The sequence below is a fragment of the Oryzias latipes genome, chromosome 9 (assembly GCF_002234675.1).
Source record: "Oryzias latipes chromosome 9, ASM223467v1".
Taxonomy (NCBI): Eukaryota; Metazoa; Chordata; class Actinopteri; order Beloniformes; family Adrianichthyidae; genus Oryzias; species Oryzias latipes.
Window position 1 is genome coordinate 15,271,726 of NC_019867.2, and position 19,495 is coordinate 15,291,220.

At 39.7% G+C, this 19,495-nt stretch overlaps 1 protein-coding gene across 1 annotated transcript; it reads right to left on the reverse strand.

Annotated features, from left to right (window-relative positions):
- Positions 1 to 1,707: 1,707 nt before the first annotated feature.
- LOC101167126 (arrestin domain-containing protein 3) lies at positions 1,708 to 16,105 on the reverse strand. Its single transcript, XM_023958537.1, has 6 exons — positions 15,720 to 16,105; positions 6,982 to 7,039; positions 6,469 to 6,616; positions 5,613 to 5,709; positions 3,064 to 3,320; positions 1,708 to 2,962 (listed from the first exon to the last, which is right to left on the reverse strand). Exons 1-6 carry the CDS (start codon positions 15,973 to 15,975, stop codon positions 2,435 to 2,437), a joined length of 1,344 nt encoding a protein of 447 aa, XP_023814305.1. The 5' UTR covers positions 15,976 to 16,105; the 3' UTR covers positions 1,708 to 2,434.
- Between the last annotated feature and the right edge of the window lie 3,390 nt (positions 16,106 to 19,495).

Genomic DNA, 19,495 nt, shown 5'->3' on the forward strand with positions numbered 1-19,495 from the left:
TGGATTTTATGTCTAGAAATGTTGCGGCATTGACAATAAATGCAAAAAGCTTTCTGTTATTTAGACAAGCCTCACCGGACAATCTAATTAGGGAGAGGATAAAAGAATGTAATTAGTCCTATAGTGCTGGGACTCAGTACCAATGCCTTAAAGCTTGCTTTCCCAAGGCTAGCAGTGCTAATTAGAAAATGCATGTCTTCCAAAGAAAAAACCCTCTAAGAAATGGTTAAAACTATGGAGAAAGTGATTTCCATTTGGCAAGTGTGGCTGTCTCATGGGTTTGAACGCTTCACTGCAAACCTGTTAGCAATCCACATCATCTTGCAAACACCAGATGAACTTTGCTTTGAGAAAAGTCTGTAACACAGCTGAATCCCAAACTGTAGGAAAACAATTGTCACTGTATAAATCTTCACCCTGAACTTTAGAACCTCATAAAAACAAACATAAACAGAAATGCACACAACAAAGATGTCAAGTGAACTGTGAATAATTAGTAATGTAAGACATTAAAAAAACATGACCATACTTTTTGTATTTAAATGGGTGTTATAGTGTTGGGGACAAGTAGTTTAGGAGTCTGGTAGTTTGTTCTATAATGGAACTTCTTTCAGGGTAAAAATGTGAAAAGACCGCTATAAAGGTCAGCTAGGGTGTTGTTTTGGGACTGGAATTTTAAGGAAAGGCAGGGAGGGACTTGTTGAAGATGTTACTCACTGATAAAGCCAGTTCCAAATGCATGTTTCTACTGACATCTTATCAGGCACAGTAATGTTCCCTAAAGATCCATTCCAATGAAAATGATGTCTTTAACATGTTCTTGTAGAATTTTTCTGATGATGGAGGACATACTGTATATAACAAAGATTAAATCTGTGTTTCTGAGTATTACTTAATTTAAATTGTTGTGGATCAGGAGCAGATGGAAAAAAAAGACTAAAAGCTTGCAGTTTTAAAATCAACAATCTCCCTGCTTCACTCCAATCTGCAGCATCCACTTGCAGACAAATAGATCGATGTACGTCTCCATTTTCCTCCTCTGAGCTGACATCTGCCTAAACTGCATGGCTGGAGTTAGCTTGGGGTTGTTGGGTCTGTAAACTAGCGGGAGAGAGTGTAAACAAAGGGGATGATGGGAAATTAACACAGACTTACTCCCCACCAACAGACCCGCCCAGAAGTCAGAGGAGAATTTCTAATAAACTACTGATGCTCTGCAGAAACTATGTCCCAGAAAACAACTCAGATTTTGCCTAAAATAGTAAAATCTTAATTATAAGACCATTGCAAACACATTTACAATAGAGCAAACGATGAATGGTGGGTCTTTGAAATAACCAATCCGAATATCTGACTTTGCTGTGCTTTGGTGATTGTGTGTCAAAGTCCTTTTCTTATCAATCTAGTCAAATGTCCTCTTTTGTTCTGGTAAAGCTCAAAATCAGGTTCCATCAAGTCACATCAGTGGTCTATGTGTGACTGATACACTAAACAAAACCTCACTAAGAAGTATTTCTGCAGACAGCATGATTGATAGGCTGTAAAACCATCATGAGAAAAAAACAAAAGAAAACGCTTTGAACTCTTCACAAAAAAGTGCAGCAGAACAATATCTGTATCTTCCACTCCCATTTCAGAACTGTCAGCAAACTAAAGTAAATCCTAACGGGTTATATGACATTTAAAGAATCACTAAAACAATTGGACTGTGACATAAACAAAGGTTTATTTTGTTATTGAGGTTTATTTGAGGCAAGTTAGATATTTAAGAAATGCATCGTAGATAAAAGTGTGGCTTTAATTAGAAATATACAAAGCACACAAAATATGAGGGATAAATATTTATTCCGACCTATATAACTGTTAAGCAAAATTAAAATTTACTTCTTAGCTAAATGCTTACTTTATTTATTTCACCATCATCAACACAAAATGTCACACCCCTTTTCTCCTGCCCTTTCACAATAAGAGCGCATGTGTGAAATAATCATAAAACAAGTAAAGTATTGTGTTACTTAACAGTTCCTGAATTTATACCCAACAATGATCACAAAAGATACAGGCACTCAGGGAAATCAACAGTTAAAAAACAACTAAATAAAAGGAGCACCTTTCATATAAAGTTGTAGAGACAGATAACTCTTGGAGCATTACAAATATGGAGTGAAATGTAATGTTGAATACATACTTTGACAACATCTCTTGTATAAAACTTTCTAGTAATCTCTTATCTTTCATAACATACTATTTTTGCCTATAATATCCAACCAGTACGGTAAATATATTTCTGTTATGAAAAACCTTGAAACGATCATCCTATTATGTTGGCATGCATTTTACATCCACTCTTACACCAGCGAGGTACAAGGCATCTATGTGATACTGTATTGAGGTTATTGGGTGTCAGATACAAAGAGTGGTTGAAAGAAATAGATTACACAGATGGACCTTTTTCTCCTTGAGAAAGGAAATCTTCATTCGTCAAAGGTGCAGAAGGCAAAGAACTGTGGGCTGTAGGTGCTACAAATGGGGAGGAAAATTGTGGCACCGTGGGTGGGGCTGATGGTGGTTGGTAAATTGGTGGGGCAGTCGGTGACAGGTGAGGTGTAGAAAACACAGATCCGTAAGGAGGAGGCTGCTGTGGCACTGCATTGCCCCCGTACGCTGGGGGCATAGGAGGGTACATAGCCGGTGGAGCAGCATATGGCTGCGGCTGACCTGGGTATTCCGGAGGAGGTCCTGAAAATCCCTGAACTGCAGGGTATCCGTAACCACCTGCTTGAGGAGACGCTGGGTAAAGACCCATTGAGACAGCAGGTGGAGGAAAGTCGCTATGGCTTGGGCCACCAAAATCTCCAGGCGGAGCGATGCCACGCTGAAAGTGGAAAGCTGAGTCGGGATGTAAAATAGTTATGGGGAAGATGACCTCTGGATCGAAAGAAAAGCTGATGTCCAGGTAAGCCTAAGAAGAAAAATACCAGCCACCATAAATGTCTTACTTTTTAGAACAGAATTTGAAATCTGAAGGACAATTCATTTATTTATTTGTAAAAAGCCACAAACCTTTAAGGTGTACTCCAGTTTAATTATATCACAGCTCTGAATTGATGGTATCTGACCAGCAGGAATCTCCATCACACACTTCAGTTCTTCTTTGTTATTTTGCTCAACTGGGTCAAAAACCATCTTGCTGATTTCTTCGGTGGAACTCTTGGTATTCCCTCTGGCATAGTAGGTGATTTTCTTGCTTAAACTTAACTTGGGTTTAACTTTTTTGGAGGAAGAGTTGTTTACTAATAAAACAAGTTCCATGTTTTCACCTGAGAATGAAAAACACGGTTCAACATATTTTCACAAAACTGCTCAAATGCAACACCCAAGTCATGGAAATCACTTGTGTCTTTTGACTTTATCAATCTGATATCTTGTAAGATTAATACAGAGTTCGTAAACTTTTTAGAAATGGTTTTTCTTAACTTTTCCATAACCTTTCACAGAATTTCCAAAACCAAAAATAGAAACTTTTTTATCATCAAGAGCGCAAGGCTGAACTTCTGCCACAATTTAAATTTGGATCTCATGTTAAACTATTTGATTTTTTATGATTTTTTTCATCCAAAATATTAACATTTCATGACTTTTCCAAACCTTTACAGAAGATTTTGTTTGGATGCTATAATCAACCAGGTTTTTAAAAAAAAATCAGATACTTGGTCAACTATTGAACAATAACCAGCAAACTTACGAAGCAGCGGAATGTTAACGCTGTTTGCAGGATGCCAGTCTGTAAGTCCTGTTATTACAGTTCATCATACCACTGCAAGAAAATGATTTAACTAATATAAATTTGCTTAATAGTTAAAAGTTTTACTAACAAATCTGTCAAAGACATTCCCTAAAAGTAGTGGCCAAAATAATACTAATATTTAACTTTTGAATTATAAAACTCTACTTATGCTGGTCATTTACTTACCTGGCTTTCTGAAAAGATAATTTTTTAAGTCAAAAAATGATACAAAAAAAACTTGCTGTTGTTAAAACTAGGAACAATATCTGCAACTACTCAAACACCAAGACTTTTTAGGAAAACGAAGGTAACGTGTCATTGTTTACTTTGGAAATACAGCGGGGAAAATAAGTATTGAACACGTCAACATTTCCCTCAAAAACATATTTCTAATCGAGCTTTTGACACGAAATTTTCAACAGATGTCGGCATCAACCCAAGTAATGCACACATAGAAAGAAATCCAAACATATATGTTCATAAATGAAGTTATGTGTAATAAAGTGAAATGGCACATAAGTATTGAACACATGAAGAAAAGGGGGGATAAAAAGGTCTGGCAAGCCAAGAAAGCAGCTGGATTTTGTCAGTATTCAGAAGGTTAACCTGCCCCCTATTACAAAGTAATATCAGCTGGTATAGTCCTGATTGATGCCTTTTAAAATGTTTATCACCAGCAAGTTGTTAGACAAGAAGGACCACAGGACCACTCGTGGAGAGCTTCAGAAAGTCCTGGAATCAGCAGGTACTGTTGTTTCAAAGAAAACAATAAGTAATGCACTCAACCGCCATGGCCTCCATGCACACACACCACGCAAGACTCCATTTTAAAAGAAGAAGCATGTTGAAGCTCGTTTCGAGTTTGCGACACAACATTTGGATAAACCCATGACATTCTGGGAGAAGATACTCTGGTCATATGAGACCAAAATTTAACTCTTCGGATGTCATAAGACACATGTTTGGAGGAAAAATGGCACCGCACATCACCCCCAAAACACCATACCAACAGTCAAGTTTGGAGGTGGGAGCATCATGGCGTGGGACTGTTTTTCAGCATGTGGTACTGGTAGACTTCATATCATTGAAGGAATAATGACTGGAGAAAAGTATCAAGACATTCTTGATCAGAATCTGCTGTCATCTGCCAGGCTGCTGAAGATGAAAAGAGGGTGGATCTTTCAGCTAGACAACGATCCCAAGCACACAGCCAAGGTAACACTCAACTGGATGAAGAAAAAGAAAATAAAGCTGCTAGAATGGCCAAGTCAATCACAAGACTTGAATCCAATTGAAAATCTTTGGAAAGAACTGAAGATCCGGGTTCACAGAAGAGACCCCCGGAACCTTGAAGATTTGAAGGCAGTTTGTGTGGATGAATAGGCCAAAATCACACCTGAACAATGTATTCGACTGGTTTCTCCATACAGGAGGCGTCTTGAGGCTGTAATCACCAACAAAGGTTTTTGCACTAAGTATTAAATAAATTTCAGTAAGCGTGTTCAATACTTATTCCCTGTGCCATTTCACTTTATTACACATAACTTCATTTATGGACATAAATGTTTGGATTTCTTTCTATGTGTGCATTACTTGGGTTGATGCCGACATCTGGTGAAAATTTCTTGTCAATAGCTCGATTAGAAATATGTTTTTTGAGAGAAATGTTGACGTATTCAATACTTTTTTTCCCCGCTGTACTCTGCTCAACAGGTCACCTTAGTGCATCTCTTTGGTGACAGTTCTAAAGGAGTAATTGCATTTCCAAACAGCAGAAAAGTTTCATAACTTTAGCTTGATATTGCTTGAGGAAGACTTTCACAACCTGCACAGAATGCTTTCTTGTTAAGGACGGCCTCCAATTCCACAAGTCCTTTGGAAAAAAGGCCCATCTCTTTTCGAGTTGAACCACGCTGTGGTGTCTGTAAGCAAAAAAAACAACTTTCGTTTACAGCCTGCATGCTTTGTACACGTTTGACTGTCACTATAGCAAGTATCATTTTTAATATCCACAAGATAAATTGTAAAAATACAAGAAAAACTCAAAACGAAGTCAACAGACCAGGAAAGGCCGTTAAAATTAGGCTGAACCCAAGCTAGCTAATTGTGTGTTGTTTTTTGTGTTTTATTTATCTATAACTATATTTAAAATATATATACATGTATATATATATATATATATATATATACCGATATACCGATATATACCGATATATATATATGTATACATACATATATATGCCACAATCTCTCTGCTCTGCTCCATTCTGAGACAAATAGATCCATGTACGTCTTTGTTTTCTTCGTCTGAACTGGAGCATATATCTCAAAACTGTATGGCTGGATTGCTCCGATATTGATCGCCATTTTTCTTGCACCGCTAAAGTGAGGTTGGGGGAAAAAGGAGCCATATGCTAGCGAGAGAGCACCTAAACAGAGAGCTCTCAGTTATGGGTGACGGGAAGGAGGGACAGAGTAAGTTACATCTTAGAGGTCCTCAAAAATTACTTTTTTTTTTCTTTTTTAATTTTAATTTTGGGTAAAAACGGCATAATCTTCAATTAGATCAAAAGCTGATCAGAGTGGGTCTTTTCTAAAAAAGTATTGCTTCTAATTGGATGCAACATAATATAGGCATGACATGAAAGCATTTTGATTGCTGGATTGGATGTTTTGAATACCATTGGTGAATCAAGAGCGGGGAGAGACTTGGATATGAACAGCAGTTCCTTTTCTGCAGTGGTGTTCATTCTCCAACTTCTACACAGCTTGGCCTCGATTTTGTAGACAATTTTTCCATGGGACCCCTTAAACGACGACGGCATGCATCTGTTACGGTAAAATAAAAAAAAAACACAGAATTAACATCAGTTAAGAAAACAATTACAGATTCCTCTTTAGGATGAAGGGGCAAGTTTGATCCTTCAACTAGGGTTTCTCTTCTATTTTTTCTTGAAAGTTTTATTAACACCTAAGAAAGCTTGAAATAGTCGTTCCTTCTCTTTCAGGGATTAATTTTTAACAATAAAACATAAATTAAATAACTCGTATTGTATTTCAGTACTAGTATAGACTGAAATATATTTTCCAACAAGGATGATGGGAAACTGTTGAGGTTGATATTAGATCTCATGGTCAGCTGACTGTCATCGAAGATACTGAAAAAGAGCAAAAGGATGCTGCACGTTACTCACCCTGGTGGAATCTGAAAGCGGAACTTGTAAACATGGATCCCCTGAGGCAACACGGTTTCTGTGAGGTGAAGGAGAAATGTTTTACATCCACAACATATTACATTAAACACGCGTTTCCTTTCGATCCAAACAATATGGCACCTAATGCAGTTTAAACGCATTTCCAGCCAAATGTGTATTTTACTCGCCGTCAGAGTCCTTCGGGATAAAACACTGCTTCAACTTGAAATATCTAGTATGAGCGGAGTACACTTCATCATTATGGTCTTGATCAGATTCGGTCCAATGTACATTTGCGTCTCCCTTCACTTTCACAAATAGTAACTTAACTTTAGTTTTCTTCGACAAAGTGACCGTTACAGTTCCTGTTATAATGTCTCCTACGGAAAACGTTCCCTGCTCATTCAGGGAGTCGTGTTCTATCGTTACACTTCTACTTGAAGGCATTGATGGGCCGGGAAGTTACACTAACTGCAGGTGAAAGGTTGCACGTCTGCCTCTGATTTCTAGACATACAAAGTGGGCGGATGCCTTCTGACGTCACCCATAAGGATCCAGTGGGGCCTGAAGTACGGTCCCGCCCCAAATGGCCATCATCGAGGAACCTTTGGATTGTCACCACGGACTGTAAAAACTATCATTGGCTGTAAAAAAAGTCAATGATTGTCCACCCCTCCACACACACAGAAAACAAACACATGAAAGAGTTAGTTTCCCCTTTTTCCTTTTGTCTGCATAATTTGTAATTGGTACGACCATTTTTTATTAAATATATGTAGTTCAATCTAGTGTGCACATCAGTGTGACTGCAACACTATTCTGGTTTCTGCTTTTTTTATTTTTCTTATTGAGGTTTATTTATACCTGTGTGATGCACCAACAAAAAAAACAAGAAAAGAAACACGGTGTTTATGATAAGAGTATAATGTTTAGATACAAGGCTGTACAGTGGTGTAGTGGTTAGCACTGTTCTCACCTCACAATGAAAATGTCCTGGTTCGAATCCTATCTGGGACCGTTTCTGTGGAGTTTGCGTGAGTTTTCTCTGGATACTTCAGCTTCTTCTCACAGTCCAAAAACATGTTTCATAGGTTAAATGATGATTCTACCTTGTCCCTAGGTGAGAATCATTGCCTGTGGCCTATAAGAAGACTGGACCAAGCAAGGGTGATGTCATAAGGGAGGTCCCGATCAGAATTTTTGGTCCCCATTCAATTACAAGTCATTTTATTTTGAGTCCCAATCCGATTTTTTTTTATAAAACATAAAAATATAAACGTAATAAACAGATCCAGGTTGGACCATATTTTTATTTTCTTTTATCATTTAACATTTGAACAGAGCACTTTATGAAGTAGCTTAAAGAATCAAGTAAAAATACTGAAACTAGAAAAGATTATTTACTATAAACTAGTAAATATATGTGATAATTATTCATGTGAGAAACTGTAGCACTTTCCAGCCGTGTCACAGCAATCTCTCTTTCAGCAGTAGGAGAGCGCCGCTCTCATTAAAAAGAAAAAACAATCTTTTTTCCTGTTGAAATGTCTTTGTGCATCATTGTTTGTGTTAAAACAAATAGCAAGAGACACTTGCTGTCAGTTTAAAACATTTATCAAAAGACTTTTTGAGCCCCGTAATCGGAATCTGGGAATATCTTTCTAACTTTACCGACATGTTTTTTGTGTACCTCCTGTTGCTGTATTCTGCTGTGCTTAAAAAGTCCTGATCCGTTCATGATAGGCATACTTCTACTAGGGCATTTCTTTGAAACAACAAGCTTCAATACACTGATCCAAAAAAAGAAGAAAATAAATACAAGTGCAAGAATGCATTCAATGGCATCTGCGGCATGCAAAGCAGACCCCCATGTCCAGGCCAACCCGTGCACCATGCTGCAGGAGCTAAAGAAGCACACCACCCCAGCCCAATCTTTACAGCAGCACAAGTGTGCAAAGTAAAGGTGACAAATTATAAGGTTTTCTAAATCCCCAACTGGAAAGCAGTAAAAAGAAGAAAAAAATATAATAACTTCAAAGTGATACGAATAGGAATGTTGCATTAAAATTAGAGATGGTGGGAGGCAGTAAGTGAACCTAAGCACACGTCTAATCTACAACCTGTGAACTGCAGGGCTTCCCATCAGCACATCAACTCCTCAGACCTATTGTGTGTCCTAGTGGGAAAATGATCTTATAATTTTAGAGTTCCCTTCTCTAGGGAGTGCACAAAAATGAGACATGTTCAACTCCAACTAGTTAAGGAAGACAAAGGGAGTTGGAGTCAGCACACCCCCCAAACAAACATCCATACACCCCCTAAAGGCAAGGATGGGGAACTCTAGGCTTCGAGGGCATTCCTGCATGTTTTGCACACATACCCTGCATATTCTAAATGGCTGAACACACATTAACCAGGTAATTAGTCTTGCGTAGGGGTTGAATATCTGGAGATCATGCAGAGACACCGGCCCTCGAGGCCTGAGTTCTAAGTCAGAGAATTGGCCAACTCCCTTTGTCTCTGGTAATTATTTCTCAATAGAAGTCTATGGGGTTTTGGCTTCTTGGGGGAGGGATAGCTCAGTCCAGTTTTCTTACACAGTCAATGAAGCATCAAACAGGATGAGCTGCATCAACCTGTACACCTTCAACAACCTGCACAAGTGTGTGCATGCATGTTGTTGAAGGTGAAAAATGTGTGTAGATGTGTGTGTATATATTCCAAACCAAAACCGACTCATGTGTGTTAGATACAAATCATTGAAACAAATCGTGGGGAAAGTGCTTCCCTGCTACAAACCAGTATGTTTCCAATGAAAGTGTCAAACATTGTGCAAAATAAAACCTAAGTAAATAATTTATCGTTTTATTAAATTACATAAGCCAACTGAAAGGATTTTTATTAGGGCTGCACGATATGAGGAAAACTTGCGATGTGCGATATTAGTGATCAATATTGCGATAACGATAAATTTGCGGTAAATAAACAAATAGAAAAATAAACAAAAACATCATTCCCATTTCATTGCAACAGTTTCAAAATTATACTCCAAATGACCCTCATCGACATGGGGGACAAACGTCAGGGTGGCTAACCCTGGTCCTCAAGAGCCTCAACCCTGTCTGTTTTCCAATTCTCCCTAGACTGCTCGATAATGATAACCAAAATCAGGTGTGTTCAGTCAATCAGGATGTGAAATCACTTGAATCAGCCAATCAACAGCAAGCTGGTTAAGGAGAGCTGGAAAACAGGCAGGGTTGAGGCTCTTCAGGACCAGGGTTAACATAATAGGCCTCCATCTGATTGGTCAACAATGGGAAGGCGTCCATCTGATTGGTCAAAGCATAAAGGGATTTATTTGATTCGTTAAATGCTTCAAGCTGCTAGAAGATTGTTTTAACACATTTTGGGTTTGCGATTTATTGCGATATTCGCCGTCTTTTGCGATATGCATATTGCAGAGCTGGATATTGCGATAACGATAAATTTGCGGTATATTGTGCAGGCCTAATTTTTATTGTTATCTGCTGACACGGTGGTGGACAAAATTGTTGGTATCCCTCAGTTAAAGAAAGACAGTCCACAATGCTCACTGAAATGACTTGAAACGTTCAAAAGTAACAACTTAAAATTTATTGAAAATTAAATAATCAAAATCAGCCATTACTTTTGAGTTGTTGATTAACAGAATTATAAAAAAAAAAAAAAAACTAATGAAATAGGGCTGGACAAAAATGCTGGTACCCACAACTTCATATTTTGTTGCACAACCTTTTGATGCAATCACTGCAATGAAACGGTTTCTGTATTTGTCAATGAGCCTTCTGCGCATGTCCACAGGTATTTTGGCCCACTCCTCATGAGCAAACTGCTCCAGTTGTCTCAGGTTTGATGGGTGTCTTCGCCAAATGTCATGTTTCAGCTCCTTCCACAGATGTTCAATGGGATTCAGATCTGGGCTCATAGAAGGCCACTTCAGAATAGTCCAACGCTTTTCTCTGAGCCATTCTTGGGGGTTTTTGGCTGTGTGTTTTGGATGGTTGTCCTGTTGGGAGACCCATGACCTGTGACTGAGACCAAGCTTTCTGACACTAGGCAGCACATTTCTACCCAGAATGCCTTGATGATCTTGAGATTTAATTTTACCTTGCACAACTTCAAGACACCCTGTGCCAGATGCAGCAAAGCAGCCCCAAAACAGAACTGAGCCTCCTCCATGTTTCACAGTGGGGACAGTGATGGGACTTCAGACTGCAGTGGTGTGGTCTCAAAGCGTGAGAAGAACACATTCAGCGCTTCCGCTAGTGCAGCTCTGGAGTGTGCCTCGGTGCTGGTCTGTCCCCTGAACTTGGTCAGGTGCTGTAGTCCCTTCCACACCTGCCGAGGGTTGTTGTTGGAGAGGTGGTCCTCCATTTTTCTTTTGTAGTCCCACTTGGCCTTCCTGATCCCTCTCCTCAGATCGGCGCTGGCGGTCCTGTACAGGTCATTGTTCCCTGACCTAAAAGCAGAGTCACGACCTTTTAGGAGCAACCTGACCTCCTTGGTCATCCAGGGTTTTTGGTTGGGAAAGACCAGGATGTGTTTAACTTCCGTGACAGTCCCCAATACAGAAGGTGATGTATTCCATTACTGCCTCTGTGAATACTGTCAGGTCCTGGTGTTCAAACATACTCCAGTCAGTGTGTTCAGAGCCGTCCTGGAGCTGGAAGAGTGCATCCTCGGGCCAAGTAGTGATGCCATGGTCTTGACGAGTGAGGTTGAGCTCCTTTCCAGAGGTGTGTAAGCAGGGGTTAAGAGCAGAGAGAGGTGGTCTGACTGGCCTAGGTGTGGAGCTGAGTGGCTCTGTATGCATGTTTAATGTTTGTGTAAAATTGATCTAAGGTATTTTTCCCTCTGTTTGGTCACTTAACATGTTGGTAAAAAATTAGGCAGGACAGACTTCAGATTGGTCTGATTAAAGTCGCCAGCTATATTACGTGAAAACCGTCAGGGTGAATCCTTTGTAGTCTGTGTATTGTGTATGTTAACAGTGAAAGAGCTATGCTAGCGTTAGCATCTGTTAGCTGTGAGAGACCTACGCTAGCGTTAGCATCTGTTAGCAGTGAGAGCGCTATGCTAGCGTTAGCATCTGTTAGCAGTGAGAGAGCTATGCTAACCTTAGCATCGGGTAGTATGCAAACAGCTGTGATTAGCAAGGCGGTTAGCTCTCTGGGTAGATAGAATGGACAGCATTTAAAGCCTTCTACGTCTGGCGAACAGTGTTTGTGGATTATTTGGCTGTCTTTTGACCAGTTAATGTGTACATACATGCACAGGCCTCCCCCTCTGCTCCAACCCGAGCCTTCTTTGTTCCGGTCGCTGCGGTGAACAACGCGGCTAGTTAGCTGGATAGCCGCGTCGGGAATCTGCGGGTGTAGCCAGGATTCTGATTTAACCAGCACACAGAGCAGTCACGGACGTAGCGGTTTCCATCCATGAATTAGTTCCAGCTCGTCCATTTTTTTGTTCAGCGATCGTGCATTGGCAAGGAACACTCGGAAGAGGAGGCCTGTGGGGGGTTTTCCTCAGTCTTTACAGCAGGCCTGAGCGGCAGCCCCGCTTCTGCGTCCTGTCTGTCCCCCGTCTCCGTCTCCTCCCGGAACCGAAAACAATCCAGGGGGCACACGCTGGTCTCGCTATCTCCGTAGTAGGAATGCCATGTGCGCGGCGAAAGTCCTCTCTGGCTCAAACAACGACGAATGGTGCGATCTGACACTGATGTACCTTGATCTCGGAGTGCATCTTTAATGTCTTTGCAGGTTGCTCTGGGCTCTTTGGATACAGTTTGAACTATCCGTCTCCTCAATTTGTCATCAATTTTCCTCTTGCGGCCACGTCCAGGGAGGTTGGCTACTGTCCCGTGGGTCTTAAACTTCTGAATAATATGTGCCACTGTCGTCACAGGAACTTCAAGCTGTTTAGAGATGGTTTTATAGCCTTTACCTTTACGATATTTGTCTACAATTGTTTTTCTAATGTCCTCGGACAATTCTCTCCTTTGCTTTCTGTCGTCCATGTTCAGTGTGGTACATTTGGAAGCGGGAGGCGGGGCGATGACGTCAGTGCTTTCTCTGTGTGTCCAGCTGCTAAGAGACACAGACACACCAGGGGGGTATTCCAGAAAGCAGGTTATGCAACCTCCCACGGTAAGTTTGAGGCTAAAGGCCCGTACACACCGGGACGAATATTCGCCAGGCGTTATTCGCCAGCGTTTTTCGCCACGTTTTTTGTGTTCACACCCAGGCGATTTTCGCTGACGATGAGTGGAGTGAACATGCAATTTCATTCCCTGACATTAGATGGCGCTTAATGTAAAACAGAAATACTCCTGTACACAAGGTGGCGCTGCGCAACTTTACGATTCTTAAAGTCGCTTTTCACTCAGAAGAAGAGAGCAAGTATTTACACGCTTGTCAGAATCAAACAAAGAAAACATGAATATTTCAAGCACCAGTAGCTCCAACTGGTGCTTGGTTCGGGGATATTTTAGAATGTCCGTCATTATTGCTTCGCGGCTGTTTAGACGCTACTTGGCGTCTATCTTCTTCGCTGGTATGTGTGCTCAGCAAGACAGTTTTGTGTTTGAGCGCCCCCAAGTTGTGTTTTACTGTAACTTCAGAAGCTCCAGACCCGTGAGCAAAAGCGCCATTCTCATTGGTCGAGTAGATTTCGACGCGACGCGTCGAAAAAAAAAAACGAACCCGAGGCGGTTTTTTTTTTGACGCTTTAACGCGTGGCGTTTTTTCGCGTCAGTGTGCACACTCTCGTTGGTGCCCTTTGTTTAGTCACGAGGCGTTAAACGTCGGCGAAAATCGCCGGCGAAATTCGTCCCGGTGTGAACAGGCCTTAAGGAAGTTGATAACCTCAGCTTTCGGTTCCAGAAATGGAGGTATGTTTCAGGGTATGTCAAGTTGCCAAAGCAACTCATGCTCTGAACATAACCTGGTCTGGAGTAGGTTTAGTTGAAGGTTCCTTTGTTTACAGAGAGGTGAAGTAGCATGCTGTGTCCATTTGAAGATGATTTAGTGGATGAAGAAGCTCAGATAATACTTTTTCCACCATGAGAGGGTGATAAGACCACATATGGATGTTGGAAAAATAAACTTTTTTACTTTGATCTAACATAATTATTTGCTTCAGTCAAAAATAATTAATCTTTTTTTTGTTAAGTCAGTTTAAAAATAACACGTAGTTTTCAGACAGTTATTTTGCTTTCATTCAAATTAATTCAATCAAGTAGGTGTAACTTTGGTGCTGCTGTTAGATCGGCACCGCAAGGGATTGTGGGATATCATTCCCTTTGCCTCTCTGGACGGATTTGGGTTTAAGTGTGGAATTTTTGACCAAATGTGTTTAGTTGTTTTACTGTGTTTTACCGTGTTTTGCCGAGTTACTTTGTCCCACTTTGCTCAAGTCTTTGCACCATGAGGGAGAGGGAGGGAGAGGATGTTGAGTTTATATAGCAGATTTCAGCCAGAGTTCAGGCTTAAAGTCAGGCTAGTTTAAACATGCTTCCTGGAATACCCCCCAGGAGCAGTGGAGCTTTGTGTTAGCAGCAGAGAAGAGGGCTTTGTGTTGGTTGTAAACTTCTGATGATTACGTAGCAGCATTTCCGCCTTCTGCGGTCCTCCTTCAGACGCATCGCAGAGCAAGCTTTTTTCTTCGGAAAATGACAGCTGGAGCCCCATCAACAGCTAGCAGATTTCACCTACATATTTACCAGAGAACTTTTTGAAAATAAAATGTCAAATACCATTTTCATTTTCACATTAAGTGACAGAATAAGCAGTGTTTAAGTAGAAAATGAAAAAGCATTTTGAAGTATTGCTTTTTAATTTTAATATTAAGTCATTTGAAGCATTTCTGCATTTTGAAAATTAAAAAGCATTTCTGTTCATCCATTTCAATTGTCAGATTAGACATCTCTAAATGAATTTTGCTACACATTTACTAGAGAATTTTTGAAAATGAAATGTCAAATACCATTTTCATTTTAATTTTAATTAAGTGACAGAATAACCGCTTTTGAAGTAGAAAATGAACAAGCATTTTGGCGGATTGCTTTTTCATTTGAATTTTGAGTCAAAAAATGTCATTTTGAAAAGTCAAAAGCATTTCTGCTTTTGACTTTTATTTTTAATTATGCTACACTATCGCTTCCATAGAAAACAGCTTTTTTTTTTAAAAATAATTCTGTTAATCAACAACTCAAAAGTAATGGCTGATTTTGATTATTTAATTTTCAATACATTTTAATTTGTTACTTTTGAACGTTTCAAGTCATTTCAGTGAGCATTGTGGACTTTATTTCTTTAATTGAGGGGTACCAACAGTTTTGTCCACCACTGTGTGTGTGTGTGTGTATATATATATATATATATATAGGCTATTTCTTTGTCTCATGCAAATCATGTATCAAAGCTCACCTAGATCACATGCTTTGTTTTTATTTAGATTGGTAGCATCATCAAAAGCAGAGCAATAGCCGAGTGATAAATGCACAGTAAAGCATGTAACATTCATTAAAATCAGTAGTAGGGGAGTTAGTATTTTCTTTTAGTGAAAGAATACATTAAAATAGGAAATTTTCCAATATGGTTGATTCATCATCCTCATAGTTGCATTACAATGAATTACAGGCACATTGTGTTCCATGAATCCCAGTTTCAATCCACTTCCGGCTGTAGCGGTGATCTTACCATCTGAACCCTCTGCGGTTAAGAACTGCTTCAGCTTAAAGTATCTGGTATGAGCAGAGTACACTTTGGTTTTGTCTCCTCTTTTTTCTGACCATCGCACGTCCGCGTCTCCTTTCGCCTTGACACACAGCGACTGAACTTTAGTTTCCTTCTCCAAAGTAAGAGTGACATTTCCTGTAATTATGTCTCCTCCGGAAAACGTCCCCTGCTCATTCAGGAAGTCGTATGCGATTGTTAGGCTCTCAACCGAAGGCATTGAATGGCCACGTGTGAGTACCGGCTGGAGAAAATAAAGTATCGTCCGGTCAACCTCTGTTTACTTTGAGGTGAGTTTGGCAGAAAACCTCTCTCGTCCTGTCGACTAGTGTGGGCGTGGACTAAAAAACCACGCCCGTCTCTGTTTGTCACTCCAGTCCAGTGGAAGCGCACTACCACCGAGGAGCAGCGGACACCACGACCACGCGCGCATCCAGAGAGGTATACAGCACACCCTAGTGGCTAATTCAGGATGGTGCACCGTAATGAAAGCTCTCTCCTCAGTATTAAATCTACTGATGACCTCTCACCTTAAACATCAAGAAGCTTCTAAAATAAACCCCTCTTTAATAATTGATGGTATTGATATTTTCTATAAAAAGTGCAACATCAAACATAAACGTAATACTTTAAGTGAAAAACGAAGCATTACAATTAAAGGAGAAATTTTTCATTTTTTTTAAATGATCTTAATTGAAAAAAAAAGCATGTTTACTGCCAGATACATTTTGTTTAAATATTAAAATTAAAGAAATACATAAAAAGATTCTACATGACATTTACCCCACAAATATGTTTATATCCAAATTCTCAAATATAGAAATAATTGTAGTTTTTGTAATGATTTCCCTGAATCAGTTCTTCACCTTTTCCACTTTTGTAAATTCTCCTGTGAATTTTGGAACCAATTCGAACGTTTAGTAAACATCAAATTAAACAGTAACATTGTTATAAATTTAAAACAAATCCTCCCATATTTCAATTCTGATGATAAAAAGTAGAACATAGTATTAATTTTTTACTTCTCCAATCTAAATTTTACATACACAGGTGCAGAAAACAAAAAAAAAAAAAAAAAACAACTCCCAATTTTACTAAATATATGATAGAGATGGTTCAATTTTATGAATAAGTTAAAAAGATGAGCACAGCCAAGGTATGTAACACTGGTACAATATGTTCTTATCTTTTTGATGATTAATCCCCTCCTCTAAGAAAACTTTTTGTTTTGCAGAGAGAGAGAGAGAGAGAGAGAGAGAGAGCTTGGGTGAAAACCACCCGCGGAAGGGCGAGAGGGGCTTTTATATATACATGTTTTTATATATATATTATAGAGAGAGAGAGAGAGAGAGAGAGAGAGAGAGAGAGAGAGAGAGAGAGAGAGAGAGAGAGAGAGAGAGAGAGAGAGAGAGAGAGAGAGAGAGAGAGAGGAGAGAGAGAGAGAGAGAGAGAGAGAGAGAGAGAGAGAGAGAGAGAGAGAGAGAGAGAGAGAGAGAGGAGAGAGAGAGAGAGAGAGAGAGAGAGAGAGAGAGAGAGAGAGAGAGAGAGAGAGAGAGCCTATCCTGTCTCCAAATATTTTGTATTTGTTTTAAGCAATTTTATTTCTTATCAGGATACTTTCTTTTGCTATCCAGGTTCCTGTTATTTCTATTATATACTGTAATTGAAGCTGTTTGGAAAAATAACATTGGTTATTGCATCTGATGATATCCTTGATGATGTGTTTTGTACCTCTTTTATTAGGTGTTGATTTTTTGAACATAAGCTATTGACAGCTCAGTTAACACCATGACAACTTAAATCCTGCCACCAATCCATCTCCCATGTTATTTTTCCATTTAGGCTTATTCATGTTTTTTCGAGTCAATTCAGCCAACTCCTTAGTTTTCCCCATCAGACTCCCTTTCGAAACCCTTCCCCATTCAAACTTCCCGGAGTCCTACATTAACTTTTTTTTCTTTTTTTAACCAACACACCTGTCTCCTTTCTAACCAATGGTTGTCCAGTTTCCCCTAGGACCTAGTAGGCCAGCAGTATCATTGGAGCATGGGAGTTCTGTTTGCTTTAGCTGTTTGACTTTAGTTTTATGTTGAAAGCCCTTCCTGACCCAACCCTTTGCATTTACCGTACCTGGACTTGCATGGGATTGTACCTCACTTGTGGTTAATATAATGCCTAATTTTTTAATATTGACTATTTTTTTTCATCCATAAATTCTGGACTAGATTGAAAAGCAAGATAAAGCAGGAGACTGAATAAAACATGGAAAAACAGAAGGTAAAAGTGAAAAGGGGTTCATGTAGTGAAAGGAGTTAAAGTACAGAAAACCAAAATTATAAATAAGAGAGAAAGCAAATAAATAGACAACAATATTAAGTTGATATTCAAGGTTGTCAATGTCAGAAATACATTTTCACAGAAGGGCTGTTTTTGTGCATAATCACACACATCCACACACTCAATTATCAACTCAAACACAGATAGGCATACATAAAACCAATGTCTGCACAAACCTGCACCCAGACACACAGTCATGATGATCCACACATTTAATGGTACACACTACACATACAGACTCACACATTTATGTGTATATTGACATATACAGAAACACATTCATATTTCATGGATCAGGCAAACCTGCATGCATACAAATATCACATTTGTCCAGAAATGAGCTGGCAGGTGAGTTTCGGTGAGTGCTTGTTTACCAGATTGTTGGTAAAGAACCACAGAGAGTATTAGGCCCAGGGTTGGCAGAGACCAAGCTCTTGGGTGCCCAAAGTTTAGTTCAAGGTCCCACATGCTCAAAGACCCCACCAGCCAGACGAGAGGCCCACTAATTGAGAATTCTGAGCACTCACCCCCATCCTCCCTAGGGCCCCACAGCAGTGCACCTGTGAGCCCTGTGTGAGGTCCAGTATAGAGAAAAACAAGAGGTGACCCCTCACCTGTGAGTTTTGCAGTGGAGGAGGCAGAGGCTCTCAACAAGAAGAATGAATGGCCACCCAGAACTCATGAGGTTTTAGATGCAAAGATTATGTAAATTTAAAGAATGGCCTGACACACAACCCTGCACCAGACATGCAGTGTGTAGGTGTGTGTGAGGGTGTGTTGTGATGGAATTGAGTTTGCATTGTCAACTGCAATTCAACTTTGTGATTCTTGAACCACACATTTAAAAGTAGCATTCAATTCAATGCAATTATTTTTTACGAGTGAGCATTTTTCATAAAATTATTATACAGTGTATTTGTTAATTGCGCCTCACCCTGCACCCCTCAGTGGAAGTTCAGCAATCTATGTGTGTGTGTGCTTCCAGTTGTATCAGTTGGCTGTATTGCATTGGCAGAAAGGGTAGTTTGGTCAAGTCCAGTCTTTATGAAGATTAATGAACAGCTTGACATTTTTAGTCCTCTGTCTGAATCGATAATTTTAATACTCATAAGGCCAATGGGGAGCCAAGCTTGTGGAACACACACTGTGGCCACAGGGTGCATGTTAAATGTCCAAGTGGTAATCAATGCAAAGAAATTAGCTATCGATTTCTTATACCTTTGTAATAGCTTATCTATTGGTTTGCTCTTTCTAAAAATTCCAATATCTGTCGGATGGAAATGTGCTAGTAATATTGCTTCAGGGACTGTGCTTGCATACGTTTGCATGCACACACACTGCTTCACACAGGTTTGCTTGTGTGTTCAGGGGAAGACATAAATAGGAAAAGCCGTGCGATGTTA

Excerpts from the sequence above, each read along its gene's own strand:
- LOC101167126 (XM_023958537.1), bottom strand. The coding sequence starts at position 15,975 with ATGCCTTCGGTTGAGAGCCTAACAATCGCATACGACTTCCTGAATGAG. Across the intron at positions 7,040-15,719 it reads AACCGCAGAGGGTTCAGATG|AAACCGTGTTGCCTCAGGGG; the intron begins GTAAGATCACCG and ends TTCACCTCACAG. Across the intron at positions 2,963-3,063 it reads AACTGGAGTACACCTTAAAG|GCTTACCTGGACATCAGCTT; the intron begins GTTTGTGGCTTT and ends TTTTCTTCTTAG.